Consider the following 21,346-nt stretch of genomic DNA (forward strand, 5'->3'; position numbering starts at 1 on the left):
CTCACGTTTGCCAGGCCACGGTCCCACAGTGGCCGGCAGGGCTCCTGGGTGAGGGCTCACCTCGCAGCCACAGCGAACAGCGACTTTGTCTATGGCAGGGGGCATCAGAGAAGAAAGGGCCACGTTTACACTGTGGCTCTTGCCGTCAGCAGTAAAGGGTGTCAAACTCACAGACGCACACACCCACACATGTCAAGGAGCCCGACCAGGTGTTCTAGGATGTGTTCCAGGCCTCAGGATCATTTCTTGGCTAAACAAAGTAATGCCTCTTCTGTGACTTGGGGATTAAGGGAGGAGGCCAAGTTGGACCCAAGCCGGCACATACCAGAAGCGTCAGCATGCCTGTCGGAGCATCCCACGCTCGCATGACCAGTCAGCACACGGTGGGCGCAGGGGCCCACAGACCTGTCTGGCAGCCAGGGGAGCTCCCACCACAAGTGGTTTGTGAATGTGGTTCTTGGTGACGGACACTCTTAAACTCTGGCCCTGCCACTCGGGAGCTGGGCGACTTTGCTCAGGTTTCTTGAATGAGCCTCAGGTCATTCTGGGCACAGGGATGGGACCACCCAGTCAGACTGGTGAGAGCGTGAGTGACGCAGTAAAGTGCATAGTGCCACGGCCAGCGTAGAGCGGCCTGGCTAAATGAGACCTTTTAACTCTTAATAACGAGGATGACCATGGGGATTTGTGCCAACGGAAACTTCAAGAGCAGAGTGACAGTTTGTCACGGCCACAGTGAGCCCTGCAGCCACGCAGAGCACAGCCTCCAGCTAGTGAGATGCCCGCCGGTGCTGGGCTGCCGGGTCTGGGGATGCTCCACGCTGGGGCTGGGAGGAAAAGGGCAGCGAGGCCAGGATGCAGCCCAGACAGGGCATGGCCAAGAGATCTCGTATGCCCTGTCCTCCGACTGCAGGAGACCGTGCCCTTTGGAGACGCGGTGCTGGCCACCCGGGACACCTGCATTGGGAGCGAGATCTGCGAGGAGCTCTGGACCCCTCACAGGTCAGCCCTAGCCCTTTGCGTGCGGCAGCCCTGGTGGCATGGCCGTGGGCTGTGGAGACACCGGGGCTGGGAGGGCGGGGCGGGGAGGGCATCCCGTCTCTTCCTGTCAACTGCCTGCGCCCACAGCCCGCACGTGCACATGGGCCTGGATGGTGTGGAGATCTTCACCAATGCCTCGGGCAGCCACCACGTGCTGCGGAAAGCCCACGCCAGGGTGGATCTGGTGACCATGGCCACCACCAAGGTAGGCGTTGGGCCGCGATGCTGGAGTGTGCATGCTGCGGGGCCAGTGCCATGTCCCACACGCCCACGTCCCCGGAGCCCAGGCAGGCAGGGACGCATCGGTGTCCGTAGTTAACGGCCTGTGCTCAGCAAACGTGCATGGACTCCTCTTCTGGGGCCCCACCCTCCTGACCTTATTTAACCCTGGCAACCTCCCGGGGACGCGGGCACTGCTGTCCCTGCTCTCTAGAGCAGGACACCTGGTTCATGGCATCCAGTGGCCACGGGCTCACACCCCAGCATCCAGCCCTGGGCTCGAGGTCAAGACACTGGCCACAAGAGGGCTGTGGGCTCGCGGGCACCACGCCGGAGCACAGGGAGTGCCCTCGAAGTGGCCACTCTTGCTGGGCAGCATGACATGGTCACTTACGGCACAGTTTTGGGTTCAGTGAAGCCAGGTTTGGGTCTTACCTTTGTCCTGTGAGGCTTGTCTTCCATAGACCTCCTCCAATCGTGTGAGGAGGCTGGGAGGCAGTAATGACGTTGGGCCTGAGGCCTGGTGCCTTGGAAGGCCCACAGGTCCCAGCCCCAGGCCCCCGCTGCGTGCCTGCAGTTTCCCTGCAGGGATGCTATTCATGGCACAATGAGAGGGCTGAGGGAGGGAAGGTGATGTCCTGCTGCCACTTGCGTTGTCCAGAACGGTGGGATCTACTTGCTGGCCAATCAGAAGGGCTGTGACGGGGACCGGCTCTACTATGACGGCTGCGCCCTGATCGCGATGAACGGGCACATTTTCGCACAGGGCTCCCAGTTCTCCCTGAACGACGTGGTAAGAGTGAGCTCGAGCACACCCATGGGAGTGACTGCGCTGTGGGGGGCAGGCTGTGTGGTGGCAGCAGAGCAGGGACCCCGGGGTCCCCCCGGGAGGACGTGGGACTGGGGCCTCCTCAGGAATAAGCAGGCATGGTCCTGGTCCCCGCGGCGAGGAGGGTCGTTGGACGGGGGGCCCTCATCCCCAGGAGCGGAGCAGAGGGGAGCTCGGGGAGGCCACTCAAGACCCACTCGCTCTTCCCCACGCATCTGGGCCCATGCGTGTTCACTGTAGGCCTGATGCCACCCTGCCCCCATGTCCTGGGAACCCCGGTGCTCCTCTGGGGGAGGCCTCACTCTGTGGGGTCGTGTGGTCTCACTGAACACAGCCAGCCACTGGGGCCAGTCGTGTCTGCACAGGGAGCAGTGGGGTGCACTCAGAAGGACCGTCGCTACAGTCCCCGGGCACAGGGACAGGAGAGGGACAAGCTGAGGGGCCCAGGCCTTGCGGAGCTGGTGGAAACTCGCCCTCCTCCTCCAGAGGACGTGGGTGTGGGTGCTGTCTGTCCCGCTAGTCCATGTGGCCACGTTGGATGTGAATGTCCATCCCGGTGGAGGCATCTGAAGAGAAAGTCCTTATGAAGAATGGTTTGCTCTCACTTTTGTTTTTTTCACTTTTAAATTCAAAGCAAAAGGAAATAGCTGTTATTGCCAGAAATGGGCATGAATGCCAGTCCCACCGCAAGTCCAAATCGTCAGCCTGTGTTCACGGTGGGCCCTCACACGGCATCAGCCATCCTGACTCTGAATCCACCTGCCTTCGGGGACCGGTGGAAATGCTAATTTAGAGGCAGAAGGCGTCAGCGCAAGCTCATGTCACGTCATAAATCCTCCGCAGCTCTGGCCTAATTCACTACTTTTGTGCCCACGTCAGTGACGTGACGTCTGGTACCTTCGCAGCCTTGCTGGGGTTGTCGGCGAGGAAGTGGTTATAAAACCAAACTTGAGTTTCAAAGCGGAGCCAGCGAATTCCATGCTGCTTTCTTGTCAGAGGAGGGGCGGGAGTCTGGCAGCAGGGACGCTCCCTCCCTCCCCCACTGTCCCCCAGGCCCTGCTTGCACGTGACAGCATCCCCAGAGGCCTCCAGGTGCCAGCGTTAGCCACAATCAAGACGGAAGGGTTTGAAGGAAAAGTCAAGTTCTTGCAAAAGGCATTGCGTCTCCCTCTGTCCCACTGGAATGACCAACTGTCTTTAGGCTGGGTCAATGCGGCCGAGACGCTGGGCCGCACGTCGGAGCCATGGGCACCTTGCCCTGGACTGACTGGCAGTGGCCTGGGAGTCACCTGCACCAGGAAAAGCAGGTGCGCGGGTCCCTACAGGCTCTGGACCCCAGACAGGCCTCAGGGCTGGACCCCTGGGGATCTGCATTTTAAGCACACACCCAGGTGATTTGTAAGCACATGAAAACCTGAGGACTGCTGCCTCACATTTCCCCAGGCGGGCTCTCAGGCTAGAATTACCTGATTTTGTCCGAGTGCTCAGGGAGAGAGGGCATTGCTGTCCTTGGGCTAAAGGCCGTGCTGTCCTGCCACGTCCTCCATGATCCACCTAAAATGATCAGAAGAAAGTGTGTGGCGCACGGAGCCATCGCACAGAGCAGAGCTGCTGGTCCTTCCCTGGGACGCATGTCTTGGGGTCTTCCGAACCTCACGGGCTCGCTGGCAACATGAGTGCCTCGGTCAGACGTTTATGTTGATACTAACCTGTTTTGGGAAAAAGTGGAATGGGACCTTCTTATGAAAAGATTCACACCATCCAGGGTCTTTTGTTTGTTGGGGCCTCACACGTCCCTTGGCTTTGTCGCGTGGAAGGCACAGTGGCTTTGGTGGCCCATCACTTTAGGAAGTAACGGGAGAACCAGAGAACAGAAGAGCTCCATTTCCTCCTTCTCTCTGTGGGTGTGTCTAGCTCGGGTCAGGCCCAGTGTTGACAGTGGCAGCTGCCCACAGGCCTGTTAGCAGGAGTGGGGGGGTCGCAGCCTCCCCGTGTCACGCGGTGGTCCACAGGAGTAGCTCTCGCTGTCCCCAACTTGCATGCAATGACCCAATATTCTAGTGACGTAATTTAACTAGGAGTTTTTTTTTCGTAAAGAAAAAATAATATAAATGAATTAAAACCTTTTTATTGTTTTCTGAAATTTTGTTCTTTTTCTATTTTGTACTATTTTTGTACTCTTAGTACTCCTGTCTCATCTGGGTTTGAAGGCAGGGAAGTGTCACCCGTGAGCACACGGGCAGCACGTCCAGGCCCCGTGCGTGGGTTGCCAGGGCTCTGGCTCCACCTGTCCGCCATACGCCAGCTTGGCCTCCTCTGTGTGGGCTGGGATCTGGGGTTGCCTCTCCTCCTGGTCACAGGGTGGCTGCAGCAGCTCCAGCCATTTCATCTCCACACAGCCACGTGTAAAGCAGAAAAGGGGGCACATTGGATCCTTTGAAGAGGGGAGAAGCTGTCTCAGAAGTCCGAGGCAGATAGGATTGGCCGAATCGGGTCCTGTGCCGTGATTGAGGCACCGCTGCCATGTGTCTGAGTTCACCGGAGGCTCTGGTGGCAACAATGAGGGGGAAGGGCTTTGGTTCAGCAACAACACTGGCTGTCCCCTCTCCCTGGTTCCCTGGGAACCCACAGCTCCCCAGTCCCTGCCTTAGAAGGTGTGACTCTCGCGTGCAATTCGGCATACCTGTGAGAACAGCCAGATCACACATGTGAGTGGGAAACACAGGAAATCACGCTTTCTCTCTGAAACCCCGTCTCCAGGAAGTCCTCACCGCAACGTTGGACTTGGAGGACGTCCGAAGCTACAGGGCAGAGATCTCATCTCGAAACCTGGCGGTGAGTTGTGGAGACGCCCGTGGGTGCTCAACAACACCCCGGGACTCTTTTTTTTACATTTTTTTTACTGACTGTGTTACTGAGCTGTGGTTCCCATGCCACACTGTGGCGTGGTGAGTTTGGGCGCACTCACAGGGTTATGCAGCCGTCAGCACAAGAAAAACCTGGAGCCGCTAGCCTCACTCTGCATCCCCTCCCGCCCTGCACAACCACCAGCCTGCTTTCGGTCTCTGGATCTGCCTCTTCTGGGCGTTGCACGCAGACGAAGTCATGTCTGGCTTCAGTCACTGAGCAGGACATTCACAAGGTCCCTGTCCTAGCAGCTGTCAGGGCCTCGTGCCTTTTTCTGGTCCACGGAATGGGTGCGCTACACGGTGATGACCCACTCTCTGCTGAGGACACGTGGACCGTGTCTGCTTTCTGTCTCATGAATGACGCTCTGCGAACATGTGTTTGAGTTTTTGTGCAGACGGTTTCTCTGGGGGGTGCACCAGGGTGGGGCACTGCTGGGCTGCACAGTTGCTTCGTGCTTTTGTCTCGAGGGACTGTCAGACTGTCCACGGCAACGGCCCCTCCACGTACGAGGGTTCCAATGCTGGGTCCCGTCTGTCTTTGACTCCAGCCGTCCCGCGGGGAGCCAAGGTGCCCCTGTGGCTCTGACACGCGTTCCCGCGGGCTTGCTGCCACCGGGGTGTCATATTGCGAATCTCCATCAGCAGGCCAGCAAGGTGAGCCCCTACCCCCGCGTGAAGGTGGACTTCGCCCTCTCGTGCCACGAGGACCTGCTGGAGCCGCCGTCGGAACCCATCGAGTGGAAGTACCACAGTCCCGCGGAGGAGATCAGGTGGGCCATGTCTACACGCCCGGAGGGAGGGGTGATGCTGGCCCCGGGGCGCCCCCCTCACCCGATGTAGCGGTTTGCACCTTGCTGGCGGGCACCTGGTTCCCGGAACCTGCCCGGGGTGGCCGCGCGGTGAGGAGGAGGCCGTGCAGCCTTGAGGCTGAGGGTGTGGGGGGCGCAGCCAGTCAGCCCGGCTTCCACGCGCAGCCCTGCTGCTCCCTCGTGCTGGGGCCGTGGGCACAGAGGTCCTGCCTGTCCTTTGCTTTTTGTGTCTCAGTTTTTCTCTTTCCAAATGGGGCCAAAAGATAATCACCTACCTCCCAGGGCTGCTGGGAGACAAAAATGCATTCATTCCCATGAAGTGCTTAACACAGAGACTCGGTGAATTGGGAGCCCCCCCCCTCCCCGGCAGTTCTCCCTGGCGCTGCTCCTACCCTGGCACCTGCACCCAGGGAGATTGCGGACCAGGCCAGTGACTCCCAGACCTCACACGTCCCCTTGCCCCGCAGCCTCGGACCCGCGTGCTGGCTCTGGGACTTCCTGCGACGCAGCCGACAGGTGAGATCGCCAGTGTTTGCGTCTGATTCTGCCGCGGGCTAGTCATTTCTTTTCGTGCTGCCTCCGTCAGCTGCTTACTCTGCGTGAGGCGGAGGCCAAAGGGCGCGGGGAGGTTTGGCTCCATCCCTGGAGTCCTGTGTGATGACACTGAGAGTGACGAGACAGCAGCTCCCGCGGTTCCGTGGGCCTGACGTCTGTGCTGTGGAGAACAAGTCCTAGATGCCCTTCACAGTGAGAGGTCTCTTTTCCTTCTAGAAAATCCATCTGAAGTGTGCAGGGCATCTTTCCTCCCCCATGTCTCTGGATGGAGCTGGGCTAAGTTCGGGGCACGTTGCTCCTCCGAGGCTCTGCTCACACTGCCTTTGTTGGCCCGTTGCAGGCTGGGTTTCTCTTGCCCCTGAGTGGCGGGGTGGACAGCGCAGCCACCGCCTGCCTCGTCTACTCCATGTGCCACCAGGTCTGCGAGGCCGTGAAGCACGGAAGTAGGTGGCGTCCACTGGTCTGAGCGCGGCTCCAGGGGGCGGGGACTGGGCTGAGGAGAACCCCAGGTCCTGGCCGTCATGGGTGAAGGAGGCTCTGCAGATGTGCTCAGATGTCACAGCAGGACCTGGGGACAGCAAGCTGTTAAAGCCCTACCTGGGGCTCAGGCCCGTGTGGCCATGGCCATCGAGCCTGATGCCCACTGCTGCTGCTGGGCGTTGGCAGTGTGGCCCGGGCTCCGGGCTAAGGCAAACCCAGGTCGAGATCCTCCCCCACGCACTCTGTGTCGACTGTCCCCTTAGTGTGCACGCCAGAAACGTGAGGGGGAAGCTACGTAGGTGGAGATGTTGCCGGGCAAAGCAGGGGGACTGGGCTCTGAGCACCGCCCCCAGCAGGGAGCCGCTACCTGCTACCCGCCGTCTGGTGGTTTTCAGACCAGGAAGTGCTGGCTGACGTCCGGACCATCGTGGACCAGCTCAGCTACACCCCCCAGGACCCCCGGGACCTCTGCGGGCGCGTGCTGACCACCTGCTACATGGCCAGCGAGAACTCGTCACAGGAGACGTGCGACAGAGCCAGGGAGCTGGCTCAGCAGATCGGCAGGTAGAGGAGGAGGCCGGCGTCGGGCGCGGGCGGGCCTCTGCGGTGTGACCGGCGCCACTGGAAGCCCCGCCCGAGCCCGCACTCGTGGTTAGATGCATGTCCAGGGTTGAGCAGGTTGCCGCGGTCTCTCGTGAGCCAGGTTTTAGGGAGACTGTTTCCGTTCCCCCTAGAGCCTAGCTGTGTCTGATCGCCAGCCCTGCTTCCCGTCGTTCTTGCGTCCTGGGCACTGGCCAGCAGGGCTCATGGGCTCCCCGATGTGGGAGCCCGGGACCACACTCACAGTGCTGGGGGGTGCACTGGCTCTGTGCCGGCCCGGCCAGCTCCCTGCACCTGAGGAAGTGGGAGGGATGGCATATCTCCCGACGGGGAGACTCGGTGCATTCAGGGTCTTCGTTTCTTCTGCTGCTTGGGGAACAAGGCGGAGCTGCCCGTCGTCTGTGCCGAGCTCAACTAAAGCCCCCACCCCAGCAGGGCTGCTCCTCCGTCCCCCAAGGAGCTGAAAGCAGGGGCTCAAACAGACATTAGTGCCCACACTCACGGCAGCGTCGTGCGCAGTAGCCCGAGTGCAGAAGCAGCTCGAGCTGTCTGGCGACAGACGGATGAGTAAACGAGGTCTGGGCAGAGAGTGGGGTATCGGTCAGCCTCAGCAAGGAAGGACCCCGACACCTGCTACCTCGTGACGACCTCCGAACTCGTGATGCTCAGGGAAATCCGCCAGGCACCCGGCGGCACGGACGGCGGGAATGTCCAGGATAGGCAGCCCTACAGGGACAGAGCAGGGCGGGTGCGGACGGGCACGCGGCCTCCCTTGGGCGCAGGCGCGTCCCGGAACCATACACAGCGGGAGCTCAGCCTCTGGGCGTGCACTTTCATGTGGTCGGAATGGTGAATCTGGGGTTAGTGGGTTCTGCCGCACGCGCGCACACCCACCCTTTCCCCGGCAGCCACCACATTGGGCTCCACATCGACCCGGCGGTGAAGGCCGTCGTGGGCATCTTCAGCCTGGTGACGGGTAAAAGGCCTCTGTTTGCGGTTCACGGAGGAAGCAGCAGGGAGAACCTGGCCCTGCAGAACGTGCAGGTGCGCTGCCCAGCCGGGCCCATGTCCCCGCGTGGGAGCCACCGGGGGCCTCGGGGACAAGGCTGAGCGTGCGCGTGCGTGTGAGCGTGCGAGAGCAAGAGGGCGCGGGGCTGCCCAGAGTGCCGTACGCGTAGAAGCGTGTGTGCGCGTGAGTGTGAGTGTGCAAGCGTGTGTGTTAGAGTTGGCGGGTGACACATGACGCTTGTACGTGTGAGCTTTCTGTGTCTTCACATGCCCTACCTCTGGGGCTACTGCGGGGGAGCCGGACCCCGGCTGGTCAGTGGGGGGAAAGAGGGACCCTGGGCTCCAGCTGGGGGGCTCTGTCCCATGTCTGTCCCTTTTCTTCTGGCCGCAGCAGCCTTCCCTCCTCCGGGTCCGTCCATCTCAGATATGGTGCCGCCTGCGGTACGGACACACATGCCACCGCGGCTGTCAGGCCAGGAGGACCCTGCTTCCTCTGGACACTAGAAAGCTCCTACGCTCCTTGGACCCCCTCTCTCTGGAGCTGTACGGGGGGACAGGGGCCGGTGTGCGTGTGCCCCCACGTCCAGCACAGGGTGACATTTCCTGTTGTGTCCCCCAGGCTCGGCTAAGGATGGTCGTGGCCTATCTGTTCGCTCAGCTGAGCCTCTGGGCCCGGGGTGCTCGCGGTGGACTGCTGGTGCTCGGATCGGCCAATGTGGACGAGAGGTGCGTGTGCCCGACTCCCGAGCGCCCCAGTTCTCCGAGGGTTCATGCTCCCCAAAACGGTGTTTCCAGCCCCCTGCCCATTCTCACTGTGTCTGTGAGACGCACGGTGTGGGGGTCACATTACCCTGTGGCTCAGGCCACGCCTGGTACCCACAGGACGTCATTGCTCCAAACCTTCACAGTGACTCGGGTGTGGAAACGGGTCAACACCATTTTCCTCTGGCTCCCCACCCACCGGCCTGGCTCAGACCAGCTGCCCCCAGCCTGGGGCTCTTCCTTCACGCTGGGTATGGAACCTGTCTCTCCACCTCACCTCACTCGGTGTCACCCATCTCTTTCTCCTGGGCAATTCTACCGCGTCCTAGGTCCTTGCTCTGTGTCCAGTTTTCACTCCCAAGCAGATAGCTCATCTCTGATGTAGACTGGAATCCTTTCTCATGTTGCTCGCTGGTCAAAAAAACTCACAGCCTCCCTATTATTCTCCAGATAGATTTCAGCCGACTTTTAGGGTGAGCAGTGGAGGCTGGGAGGACTCCTCCAGCCTTGGTTTCTCCACTTCTCTCAGGTGGGCCTTGCTCAGGTGTTCTCACTGCTCCTTGTTAGCAGAGGAGGTCAAGAACTTTACCCTTCATGTATTCGTCTATTCATCTGTCCATCAGTCTATCCATCCATCCGTCCACCCATCCATCCATCCCTCCACCCATCCATCCATCCATCCATCCATCCATCCATCCATCCCTCCATCCATCCATCCATCCATCCATCCATCCATCCATCCCTCCATCCACCCATCCATCCATCCATCCATCCATCTATCCACCACCCATCCATCCTCCCACACACCCACCCATCTGTCCATCAGTCCGTCCACTCATCTGTTCATCCGTTCATCCATCATTCTAACTATAGCATGAATGTCTTAAATCTTTCTACATTTTTGCATGTTTGCAAATGTGTTCTCTGTTGAATTACTTCAGACTTTTGGATACTATTTCCTGATTATGACAATTTGAAATTAGCACCCCGCAGCTGGTGAAAACTTCTCACCGTTCTCATGCACATTTTGTCAACATTCATTGCTTTCCTGTTGCCTCCGGTGTTTCTGTAAGGAAATGAGTTTTCGGGGGGGGGGGCGGCTGGTGCCCACCCTGAACCCGACGTAGTTGAGAATGTTGGTGTGTTTTAATCTGCTTGCTTTTGAACACGAGTTTTACTTGTCGTATAATTATTTTATTGCGTCATTTCCCCTCAGCAATGATTTTTTCCGGGGTGGGAGTGGGCTGCTGGGTGCTCGAAGGTTCTCTCTGGCATCTGTTTACGTGTTCGTCTGTTTTCATCACTTTCTGCCCTCGGGTCTCTCGTACGGGTACGTGGAAGTCTGTCTGCAGCCGCAGAAACTTTTCAGTTGTGCTTCCTCGGTTGTTTCCCGTCCTGTGGGGACAGCGGTCACTCGCGGCGTCCCCATCTGCCATCTCCCTGTTGCGCACACCCCGGGGTAGGGCCTCCGGTCTGCAGTCTCTGCCGTGCCCGTTCTCGTTTAAACATTACTTCTCACCCTAACGTTGGTTCCCTTGCGTTCCGGTTTGCTCAGCCCTCGAGGAACTGATGAAACGTGTGTCACGTGTCAGGCGGTTTCCTTGATGAACAACACAGAAAACAATTCCCGTTTTACTCTAGTGGAAGGAGACGGGTAATAGGAAAACTGATCCCGTGTGTAAGAAGTGGGAAGTCTACAGAGAAAACCAGGGGAGGCACGGGGAGAGTTTGGGAACTTGGGCTGTAAGTAGGGTTGCCAGGGAAGGCCTCTCTTGAGAAGTTGGTTTATAAAGGAGGAAGGGAAATACAGCCCAGAGAATGGCCTGTGCAAATGTCCTGTGGTGAGAGCCCACCAGGACAGAGAGCGATTGTCACCCCTCTGCAAAGCCCCGTCTTGTCTGAGGGAGGTACTGGGAGCCCAGCTGGGACAGGTTGAAGGAGAGTGGTGGGTGAGGGGACCGGGGGTTAGCTCTTTCCAGAAGTTTCACACTGCAGGAGAGGAGAGGTGCAGGGTGGTAGCCGGCAGGAGTGGTGAGACAAGGGAGGGTTTTCTTAGGGTATGATGAGAGAGGTCTAACAGGGAGGGAACAGAGTTGCTGATGAAGAAGGGGATGTGGGTGGAGAAATGTCCTGGTGTCACGAGGAGGTGAAAGCAGGTGGCCAAGCGAGGGGCTGGCTTTATTGGGAGCCCAGCTAGTGTGTCCACGGAGCAACAGGAGGCTGTAGAGTGGACGGCACAGATGCAGCTGGGGGTGGTGTAGGGTCAGGGCCGTGACGTCCTCGGCGAGGCGGGAAGCAGGGTCACCAGCCGAGCGAGGGTGCAGAGCAGGCATTGGACGTTCGAGGGGAGTGCTGACAAGCGAGCGAGACAGGTTGGGGAACCAGGCGGACAGCCCCGGCTCTAAGGACGCCTCAGAGGTGGGGCCGCGCTTTCCAGCCAGCCGTGTCCGGCTGCGGACACGTGGGGAGCAGGGGAGCCAGGCGAGGGTGGCAGAGAGAGAGGGACGCGGGAGCTGAGGAGCTGCAAGGAGAGGTGATCGGGGGAGCACGAGGCGGAGGACTGGTGACCCACAGACTCCGGGTCCTGATGCATGGAGGCTGCAGGAACAAGCCGCCAGCCCCGTGTGGCGTGTCCCGTGATCGCTGGGAGACGGACTGAGCAGCAGGTGGTACTCATGGCTGTGGTTGGTTACAGCCTAACGGTGCAGAACAGAAGACCAGGCTCAGGCTTCCAGAATCATCTCCCAGGGAGCTTTGCTGGTGTGCTTCCTCCCCTGGCAACACGTGTGACAACAGGGCTTATGCCGGGGGCTGTCCCACAGGCACCTTCCCCTTGGCACAGACCAAGGTTCCATCCCAGAAGGAGAGCACTGGTCAGCACCAAACAGTGTTTGAACAAAGAAGAAACAGGGACCCACTGTTTGCAGTTAGGGGACAGTGGGGACACTCCCCAAACCCGGCTGCCAGCCGAGCACCGATCGTGCAAGCAGGCCTCTCCCAGGACATGGTGCGCACTCTTGTCTGCACAGAGCCTGGCAGACAGGAGGCTCTGAGGTCTCTGGGGGGCACCGTCCCCCACAGCAGGAGGTGGGGGTGCGGTTGGGGCCCTGATGGACCAGAGGCAGGTTGGAAGTCAGTGATGAACGCAGTGGAGGGGCTGGGAGAACCAGGAGGCCAGGGGCTGTGATGCGAGCCTCTCAGGGAGCGTGGCCTGTCCTGTTGGAGGGGGTGGTGGGTCAGGAAGGGGGACATGGACCACCCCCCACGTCTGCAGGTCCCCGTTTCCCTGGGCAGCTGAGGCCAGCGTCGGTGGGAAGCCGTGTAGCCAGCCCCCTCCGACTGTGGGCAGTGAGGTGACCGGTCCCGGTTCTCCTGGAGGCTCATAACATCTAGTCAGGGAACGTGGTGGGGGGCACGCAGCGGGTCCTCAGTGGGTGGGACGTCCCTGGAGGGTCTTTAAACAGGTGTAGCCAGTGTGCCTCCTATCCCCCCAGTTCACGCGGCCTGGCACGGTGGGGCCGAGGGGCGGCGAGGCATGCTTGGCTCCTGGTGTATCTGGGCATCAGAGGGAGAACCGACAGGATTTGCTGGTGGACCAGACTTGGGGTGAGGATGCCCAGGCCAACCCGAGCCACTGAAGGATGGACCGGACTTTGGCCTGATGTGGGAGGCACAGGAAGTGGGTGGGGAGGTCAGGATCCAGTGTCGGGAGTGTCGGCTTTGACGCATCTTCCAGACATCCCTGTGGAGGTGTGTGGTGGACAGCTATATGGAGATTCCGGAGTCCAGGGGCGAACCGCACCCCCAAATCTGGATCCGCAGAAGGCGAAATGCCATTTAAAGCTACGAGAGCAGCTGGGCCTGTGGGGCTGAATGTTGACCGAGAAGGGAGTGGGTCTGGGGGGGCCCAGATTCCTGATACGAGGAAGCTGCAGAGGAGGGGTGAAGCAGCCAGCCGGTGGGCGTGGAACCAGAGCACAGTCCCCCAGAGCCAGGCAGAGGGGCTGTGTCGGGGCTGCTGGTGCTCGTTGCTCGGGTATGGGGAGGACTGGAGGCTCACTGGAGAGGCCAGGGCAGGAAGCTGGTGGTGAAGCTCGAGAGAACAGGGGGAGAGGACACGGCCCTGAGAAATTCCGCTTGGGGGCCAGGGGAGCGTGGGCCGAGAGAGGGCAGAAAGGCAGGGGCCGCAGGGCATTACTTGTGCTCACGGGAGTGGGAGGGGCTGGTTGTTGGAGCTTGTGAACCTGCCCGTTAGCTGGCCTTCCCAGCCCGAGGGCACCACAGCAGGCCAGCGAGCTGGGGCTGAGAGCCTGGCCCCGGAGGCTGTAGCCGGCCATCAACACGCAGCCACTCCGTGCCTGGTCTGGCTCCGGGCCCCTTTCCCGGCCCGCAGACGCACCTTCTCCCGGCAGACGGCAGATGGGGAGAGCTTGGCGTCTCCTGTTCTGGTGAGGACACTGGGCCTATGGGATCTGGGCCTCGCCCTTATGACCTCAGTTAACCTCATGACCTCCTGAAGACCCACCTCCAAACAGTCACACTGGGGGTTGGGGCTTCAGATGTGAATTCGGGAGGCACACAGACACTCAGTCCAGGACAGTGACGTCTTCAGCAAAGCTGTCCTTGGAGTCCAGCCCGTGCGCTAATAACCGGGGCTTACACCCAGGCGGAAGTCTGTCCGTTTTTCACATGTAAACATGGCCCTGCCATCCCCAGCCTCCTCCCTTCTGGACTTCCATGCTGAGACCCAGACCAGGCAGGCCGGAGCCTTGCCCCGAGTGGGTCTCCTGGGCAGTGCACCTGCAGGGTCTGTCTCCGACACCATCTGCTCCCGGCGCGTCTCTGAGCGGGCTAGAGCAGGCACGTGGTGGAATGGAGCCCATCGTCCCCTCTGGCCAGGAGACCCTGTCCCCACTCGGTGGCCCCTTCAACGGGACAGGGAGCGGCGGAGCGCCCAGCTCGGGGTGGATGGGCGGAGCCCCCGTCCAAGGCGGCACCAGGCTTTACCTGCCCCTCTGTGTTGCCCTTCGGGTCTTAGGCCCGAGGCCCTGCGCCCTGGCAGGGGTCCAGAGGAACGAGAGCTGGGTCTCTGTCTTGAGCAGCAGTAAGTCAGTTGTGCGGGTGCAGGTAGGACGGGGCCCCGTGCTCACGGGGCAGGACGTCAGGCAGAGCGAGCAGCTGTTTTGATGCTGGTGTTGAAGTGTGGGCTTGGGCGACACAGGCAGAGGCCAGGCCCTGAAGACCACCACCAAGGGGGTTCAGGGGCATGTGGCGGGGTCGGGAATCACCTTGGGGGGCTGGGGATGTGGGCAGAGACCTGCCGTCCTCCAGAGGTGGGTGGAGACGGAGGCGTCCACTGGAGGGCGTGGGTAACGAATGCCCAGGGAGCCCGTGGCTCAAGCACGCAGTGTCCTCTTGCCGTTCTGTAGGGTCCAAGTTCAATACGATCTCGCTGAGCTAAACTCAGGTTGTTGGCTGGGCGGGTTCCTTCTGGAGCTCGGGGCCCCGCCCTCCCCCTGAAAAGCCCCCAGGGCAGCATCTCTGCCCTCCTCCCTGCGCATGGCTCCCTCTGGCTCGCCCCCCTGTCTCCCTCCTACACCTGCAGGGATGCTCTTGACTGTGTTCGGGGCCACCTGACAATCCAGGTCCTCAACGTAATCCCATCTGCAGCCCCGTTTGCCCTCAGGGTCCCGTGTTCACAGGTTCTGGGTAGAGGATGTGAATGTGTTTGGGGGCTACTCTTCTGCCCCCACAGGAGCTGTCTGGGAGGGGAGCTGACCCGACCGCCATGGGTCAGCACCCACATGCTCCTAAGGACTCGGCCCTCAGCCCCCGTTCTGCCGGCTCCAGCCCTGCCCTTCAGACATGCTGCTCCCAGCTGGATGCGGGCCATTCCAGGAGCGTTCCGGTCCGTCTCCAGCCCCCACGCCTTCTCTGGCTCCCTGAGTACTTCCCCTAGGTCATCTGCTGCCTCTGCCCCATTGCGGTCGGCTCCGGCTGTGCTGGGCGTCCGAGACCCTCCAGCTGGCCGAGCTCTGGCTCCGGGTGTTGACGAGGGACCGGACCAGGCAGGATCTGTAGCCCCTTGGTCAGCCACGCGGAAACCCCATGTTCTCTCCCCACAGTCTCCTCGGCTACCTGACCAAGTACGACTGCTCCAGTGCAGACATCAACCCCATCGGCGGGATCAGCAAGACGGACCTGAAGGCCTTCGTTCAGTTCTGCATGGAGCGCTTCCAGCTTCCTGCCCTGCAGCGGTGAGTGCGCCCGCGAGACCGCGGCTGCACCCAGCCTCTCCCCGCTGCACAGCTCCCTCCTGCCTGATGGAAACAGTCCTGCCCTTCAGCGGGCACTTGGGGTCCCGTGACCAAGCCGGCCCCCTTCGTGCCGGTGCTGCCCCGGGCCCCCAGGGACATTGGGCAATGTCTGGAGAGCTCTTTGGTGATTGTGGCAGAGTGTGCTCCTGGCGTCTAGTGTTCCTAGGTGGCTGCAATGCCCAGGATGGCCCCACAAGAACGCGTGACCTGCCCTGAGTGTGGGCGGTGCTTTTGCAGAAGCCCTGTGGGGTAGCCCCTCCCTTCAGCTCCTGCCCCAGGTCGTGAAGCCCCCGGCATCCACACCCCTCCCCCCAGGAAAGCCCAGCACCGCCAGCCCCAACTTGGGGTCAACAGGGGCGTTGCTGGAGACCGGCCATTGCGCTTGGGACAGTTGGTTTGGGGATTTTCTCCCCAAGCTCGTGAGCACTGCAGCAGCCATCATGACTGACCTCTGTGTGTCTTGGCCGCAGTATCCTGGCAGCACCGGCCACCGCAGAGCTGGAGCCCTTGACCGACGGGAAGGTGTCCCAGACGGACGAGGTAGTGCTGGTGGCTTTGTCACCGTTCCCCGTCTCCCTGCTTCCTCATGTCTGTGCTGGGCTCCTCCACGGCCTCCTTCTTGCCCTGAGCAGCCATATTCTGTCTCCAGGTTCCTGGCCAGAGAGCCCAGGGCTCAGTGCCTGTCCCACTGCTGACCTTTGACATTTCGATAAGGCCTTCTTGAGGCTGGTGCCCGGGAGGAGGGGTGAGTGGGGCAAGTCTCTCGCAGGTGGCAGGGGGCTCACTCAGAAGAATCGCTCTTGACCCCCCCATCCTGAGCTGGCCTGCGAGCCATGAGGGCCGGTCAGCTGTAGGCTGGTATGCAGCATCCGTGGTCGAGGCGGGAGTGGCCGTGAGCCGTTGCAGAATCTGTGACAACTGACCTTCCTGCTGCCAGTGCCTTTGGTCACAGAGATTTACTTGTGCTTCTTCTGGGGTTTATAGATTTACCCTTCTATTTAAGTCCATTGGTGTGATTGAGTTAGTTTATGTGTGTGGTGTGAGGAAGGGATCCCACTTGGTCATCTTGCATGCGGACAGACAAGTGTCCAGCACCGTTTGTTGAAGACGATTCTCCCGCTGAGCGTCTCGGCATCCCGGTGGAAATCGGTTGGCGGTACGTGTGTGGATCCGTTTCCAGACTCCGTTCCGCTGACCTGTGTGTCCGTTCCTGTCCCCAACCTCACTCCCTCGGTCACCACAGCTTGGAAGGAAGCTTTGATACCGGCAAGTGGGAGTCCTCCAACTTCGTCACTCTCTTTCAGCATAATTGCGGCTATTCTGGGCCCTCTGGATTTCCGTGTGAATTTTGGATCAGGGTGTCATTTCCTGCCGCGCACACAACGCCAGCTTGGATTTCCACGGCAGGTGCGCCGAGTCTACCGCTCAGTTTGGCAGGTGTTGTCCCCCCGAGAACGTGCGGCATTCTGAGGCCAGGACGTGGCATGTCTCCCTCTTCATTCTGGGCTTCCTCCAGAGGCAGCGTTTTGTAGTTTCCAGAGCATGAGCGTGCACTTGTCTTGTTAAATGTATTTCTAAGCATGTTATCTTCTTCGTCCTACCATAAATGGAATTGTTCTCCAAGTTTCTTTCTGGGTGGCTCATTGCCAGCATCTGGACGCACCTGACTTTCTGCAGCCCCTTTCTGTCCTCTCTTTCTCATCTCCTGCCGCGTGCTTGAGGGTCCGTTTGCGCTTCTGCCCTTGTGGCATAAGGTGGAAAGTGAGGTCTTCTCTTTTAATAAATTCCTCCCTTACCGCCGCGCCCCATACGCCACGGTATGCCATCTCTTCATTCTCCTGCATCTCCAGGCATGTTCTAATTTTCCTCGTGATTTCTTCTCTCACCTGTTGGTTACTCGAGAGTGTGCAGTTTGAATCCCACATATTTGTGAGTTTCTGAAATTTCTTTTACTGAATTTGTAATCCTGTTCCTTCACGGTCGGAGAGCAGACTTTTCCAGTGTTCTGAAATTCATGAGGCCAGTTTTATGGCTTGGCGTCTGGTCTGTCCTGGAGAACGTTCCGTGTACCTCAAGGAGAATGTGCGCTCTGCAGTTGTGGGCGGAACGTTCTAGAGAGGTCAGTTAGGTCTGGTTGGTTTGTAGGCTTCGAGTTTTCCATCCCCTTGTTGGTTTTTTGGTCTAGTTTTGTGCATTATTGAAAGTGGGGCATTAAAGCTTCCAAGTATTATTGTCGAATCTAGGGAATTAAGATGTTTCACTGGAAAATATTCACCTCACGCGGAAGAAAGCAGTAAAGGAGTCCATGGCAGGACCCGTGGCCACTGGGGCTCGGCAGTGAGCCAGCTGGGCCTGCCATTTACGTGAGTCCCCGGGACAGACAAGCAGGAAGTAACCATGAGGGCTCCAGGTGGCTCCAAGTGCTGCCCACACATTGACCCAGGTGACCTGAAGGTGGCCGTGTCCCTCCAATAGGGGTCAGGACAGGCCTCCCCAAGGAAGTGACATTGGAGGTGAGGCCTGAGGGAAGGCCAGGGTGGGCAGTGGGGAGCAGGAAGGTGGGCCTGGTCACAGCAGGTCCTGCGGACCCTGGTTGGAGGTGAGGGCTGTCCCGCTATGCCACGAAATGCCACCCTCACCGTCTCCCTCTCGTCAGGCTCTGGTTATATATTCTGGGGTGCAGTGGGAGTTGAGGGGGGATTAAAGTAAATACTGAGAGGTGCAAAAGGGGCTTGTGTGAGCCTCAGTGTGAGGCTGGCTCTTTTGAGCCAGACTGGGGGTGTCCCGTGGCCAGCGGGACCCAGATGTCTGTGCTGAGCCATCTGTCCTTAGGACAGTGGGCTCCCTGGGGCAGGGTGCAGGGCCCATCTGCAGGGGTCCCCTGCCTGACCTTGGTCCTGGCGTCGGCCTCCTGGAGCTGTGGAGCCAAACACCACAGGCCGGCGGCTTAAACGAGAGACCCGTACCCTCTCAGCGTTCTGGGGGCCCGGAGGCCAAAACCAGGTCCTCTGCAGGCCACGCTCCCTGCTGGGAGGCTCCAGGGGAGGGTCCTTCGTCCAGCTCCCGGGGCTTCCTGGGCCGCGGCCGTGTCCCCCAACCTCTGTCTTCACGCGGCTTCTCCCCACACGTTCTGTTCCATCTCGTGTAAAGGCACCCCACATCCAGGGCCATCTCATCTCAAGCTCCTTCACTTAATTACGTCTACAAAGACCTTTGTTTTCCCAGATAAACCCACAGTTTGCAGGTTCCAGGGCTTGGAGCATGGACAGACCTCGGTCCCTTTCTCCTAATGCCGGCTCCGTGGCACTGGGCGGTGAGGGGGAACGAGGCCGGGCCCTGCTCGCGGCCCCATGGGGACCTGTCCCTCCCCCGCAGGAGGACATGGGCATGACGTACGCAGAGCTGTCCATCTACGGAAGGCTCCGGAAGATCGCCAAGGCCGGGCCCTACAGCATGTTCTGCAGACTCCTCACCATGTGGAAAGACGTGTGTTCCCCACGGCAGGTACGGCGTGGGCGGCACTTGGCGGAGGGAGCGGCAGGCGCAGTCCCCTGCGGGGAGACTCAGGCGGGAGGGAGTCGGTGCGGCGTGGCCTAGAACGGTCGCACTCTGTCGCCCGTGACACTGGCTCCCAGCTGTCAGCTCCTCCGAGTGGGGGCCGTGCCCGCTGTCCGGCTTGCGGTCCGGCCCGTTGGGACCCACGTGGTGGTCCCCACAGAACCGCCTGGAAGTCTCATGCGCGTGTCGTCCTGCGCGCCCTGCTCGGGTCAGCGGACGCAACGTCCTGGGGCGCCAGAGCGGGAGCCCACATGGGACGGCCCAGATGGTCGCCCCAATGCGCATTCATCCGCCACTGCCCCCGGGGAGGCTGGCAGGCGGGGCCGTTAGCGGGAGTGGCAGGTGTGATGCAGCCAGAGCCCCGGCCTCCGTCCCCGCGCCCTGCGAGCCTGCAGCCCCGTGTGTCCCCGCCCACCAGGTGGCGGACAGAGTGAGGCACTTCTTCTCCAAGTACTCCATGAACAGACACAAAATGACCACGCTGACCCCCGCGTACCACGCGGAGAGCTACAGCCCCGACGACAACAGGTTTGACCTGCGGCCGTTTCTGTACCACACCAGCTGGCCCTGGCAGTTCCGGTGCATAGAGGATGCGGTGAGTTGGGCACACGTGGCTTTTCTGGTGGGCGGAGTGCAGGGACGCCGCTGGCTCTGGGAGTGCCCAGGACGGCCCTGCCTCCAGACGAGGAGTCAGTGAGAGGCGGGGCTTGGCTCCCCAGCTGCACTCAGCAATGGGCTCCCCCAAATCAGGAGTGGGGTTCGGAGGCCATGCAGATGTAGACCCCTCAGAAGACACACGTGGGCAGAGAGACAGTCCGCTGGGATCTCCTCGTCCGGCAGGGACTATCGTGATGTGCCCAGGCCCGTCCTCCCAGACTCAAGCAGCGCGCGTACTCTGCGGCCTTCCCGCATCCTCACGCATCATGGGGACTGCTTTACGGGCTGCTTGACCGGTCCCGTGACCGCCGCCCTCGCTCGGCGTGAACCGGTGTGTTTCAACAGCGCGGACGTTCGTGTGACTTGTCCATCTAGGTTCTCCGGCTCGAGAGCAGAGGTTGTCAGGACCTGGATGGAGTGGACTGACGCCAGCTCCGGCTCCGAGAAGGTCCCATGCGTTACATCAGCTTCACCAGTGACCGTGAGCAGGGCCTTGGCCAGTCCTGCCCGGAGCCGCACGCCAGCACCTTGTTTCACATCTCACGGGAGAGGGATCTGTTCCTTCTAGCTCCTTGAAAAAAGGCTTAAATAAAGAGAATGTGGTCGGGAGCGGTCTGTTGAATGTGGTGGGATGAGAAGCTGCCTCTTCCGTCCCCTCCTAGGCCCCCTCAACTCCTGGAATCCTCTCTTGGGGGCTGAGCCCCAGGGGATTGCAGCCTCCCTGCTGCAGGTGAAGCTGAGACGGATTTGCCCCCACACACCCACAGCCCCCCCATCTGTGGGGAGGGGGCACAGTCAGTTTGGGGTCTGTGCTGTTCCCCTGCCCAAAAGCCTTACCCAAGAGAAGAAACTGTAAGCAAAAAAAGGAATTTATTGATTAACACGTGGGACAGTGCAGGGCTCGTGACGGCTTCAGGTCTGGCTGGATCCAGGGTATACCTGTGTCCTTAGAATTTGGTTCTCTTCTCCCCTGCCCTGCTCAGCTTCGCTGCCTCTGCTGGCTTCCTTCAGGCTCCACATCGGGGTCCTACAGCCCCAGCCCCGCAAACGCCCCGGTTTAACAGGAACAACGGGAAATTAGTGTGTGTATTTTCCTGCAAGGCCCTACGCCCATCCCTGAACCAGTTAGCTACAGCACAGGGGCCCCACAGAGGACCAGGAGAAGTGGGAAGAGGGGATGGTGAGTCCCCAGGCGACACACAGCCCCCCCCCCCATACGCCCTGGTCCACACCTGGGCTCTGGGAAGGCTCCACCCTCCTGTCTGAGGTGACCTTCCCTGGGGATGCTGCCGTGGGCTCTGGGCCTGCAGAGCTTGTGGGCAGACATTTCCCTCACCTTTCCACAGTGACCGCGAGGCCCACTAAGTAGAATCTGGCTGTGCCGAAGGTATGGGCCCAAGCAGAGGGAGTGCCTCATTTCTCTCCTTCCCCAAAGGCTGCCCCCATAAGACGGTGTCCATTCCTAGAATCCAGGACCCCCCACAGACCCAGGATCGAAATAACTACTCGTCCCCCCACCCCCAGGGGCCTGTTATTTTGTGACCTAAGCCAACGTGAGAACAGCCTTTTACACAGGGAGGCAAAGCCAGTTACCGCTCATTC

At 60.3% G+C, this 21,346-nt stretch overlaps 1 protein-coding gene across 6 annotated transcripts in view; it reads left to right on the plus strand.

The window, feature by feature from the left end:
- Positions 1-20,353, plus strand: part of NADSYN1 (NAD synthetase 1) — a 35,302-nt gene extending 14,949 nt beyond the window's left edge. For 2 of the 6 annotated variants that reach the window (XM_087855107.1, XM_087855110.1), the window contains 15 exons: positions 914-1,002; positions 1,129-1,246; positions 1,922-2,053; positions 4,850-4,924; positions 5,641-5,768; positions 6,275-6,323; positions 6,703-6,805; positions 7,238-7,406; positions 8,351-8,486; positions 9,070-9,176; positions 15,338-15,469; positions 16,000-16,069; positions 18,905-19,033; positions 19,506-19,682; positions 20,120-20,353. In XM_087855107.1, the coding sequence (XP_087711233.1) occupies positions 914-1,002; positions 1,129-1,246; positions 1,922-2,053; positions 4,850-4,924; positions 5,641-5,768; positions 6,275-6,323; positions 6,703-6,805; positions 7,238-7,406; positions 8,351-8,486; positions 9,070-9,176; positions 15,338-15,469; positions 16,000-16,069; positions 18,905-19,033; positions 19,506-19,682; positions 20,120-20,170 (1,665 nt within the window). In that variant the 3' untranslated portion in view covers positions 20,171-20,353. The other 4 variants (XR_015721478.1, XR_015721479.1, XM_087855109.1 and 1 more) reach the window with 4 other exon arrangements.
- Positions 20,354-21,346: the final 993 nt, after the last annotated feature.

This window comes from Ursus americanus, chromosome 24, assembly GCF_024610735.1.
Source record: "Ursus americanus isolate L20-20 chromosome 24, mUrsAme1.1.p, whole genome shotgun sequence".
In the NCBI taxonomy this organism is placed as follows: Eukaryota; Metazoa; Chordata; class Mammalia; order Carnivora; family Ursidae; genus Ursus; species Ursus americanus.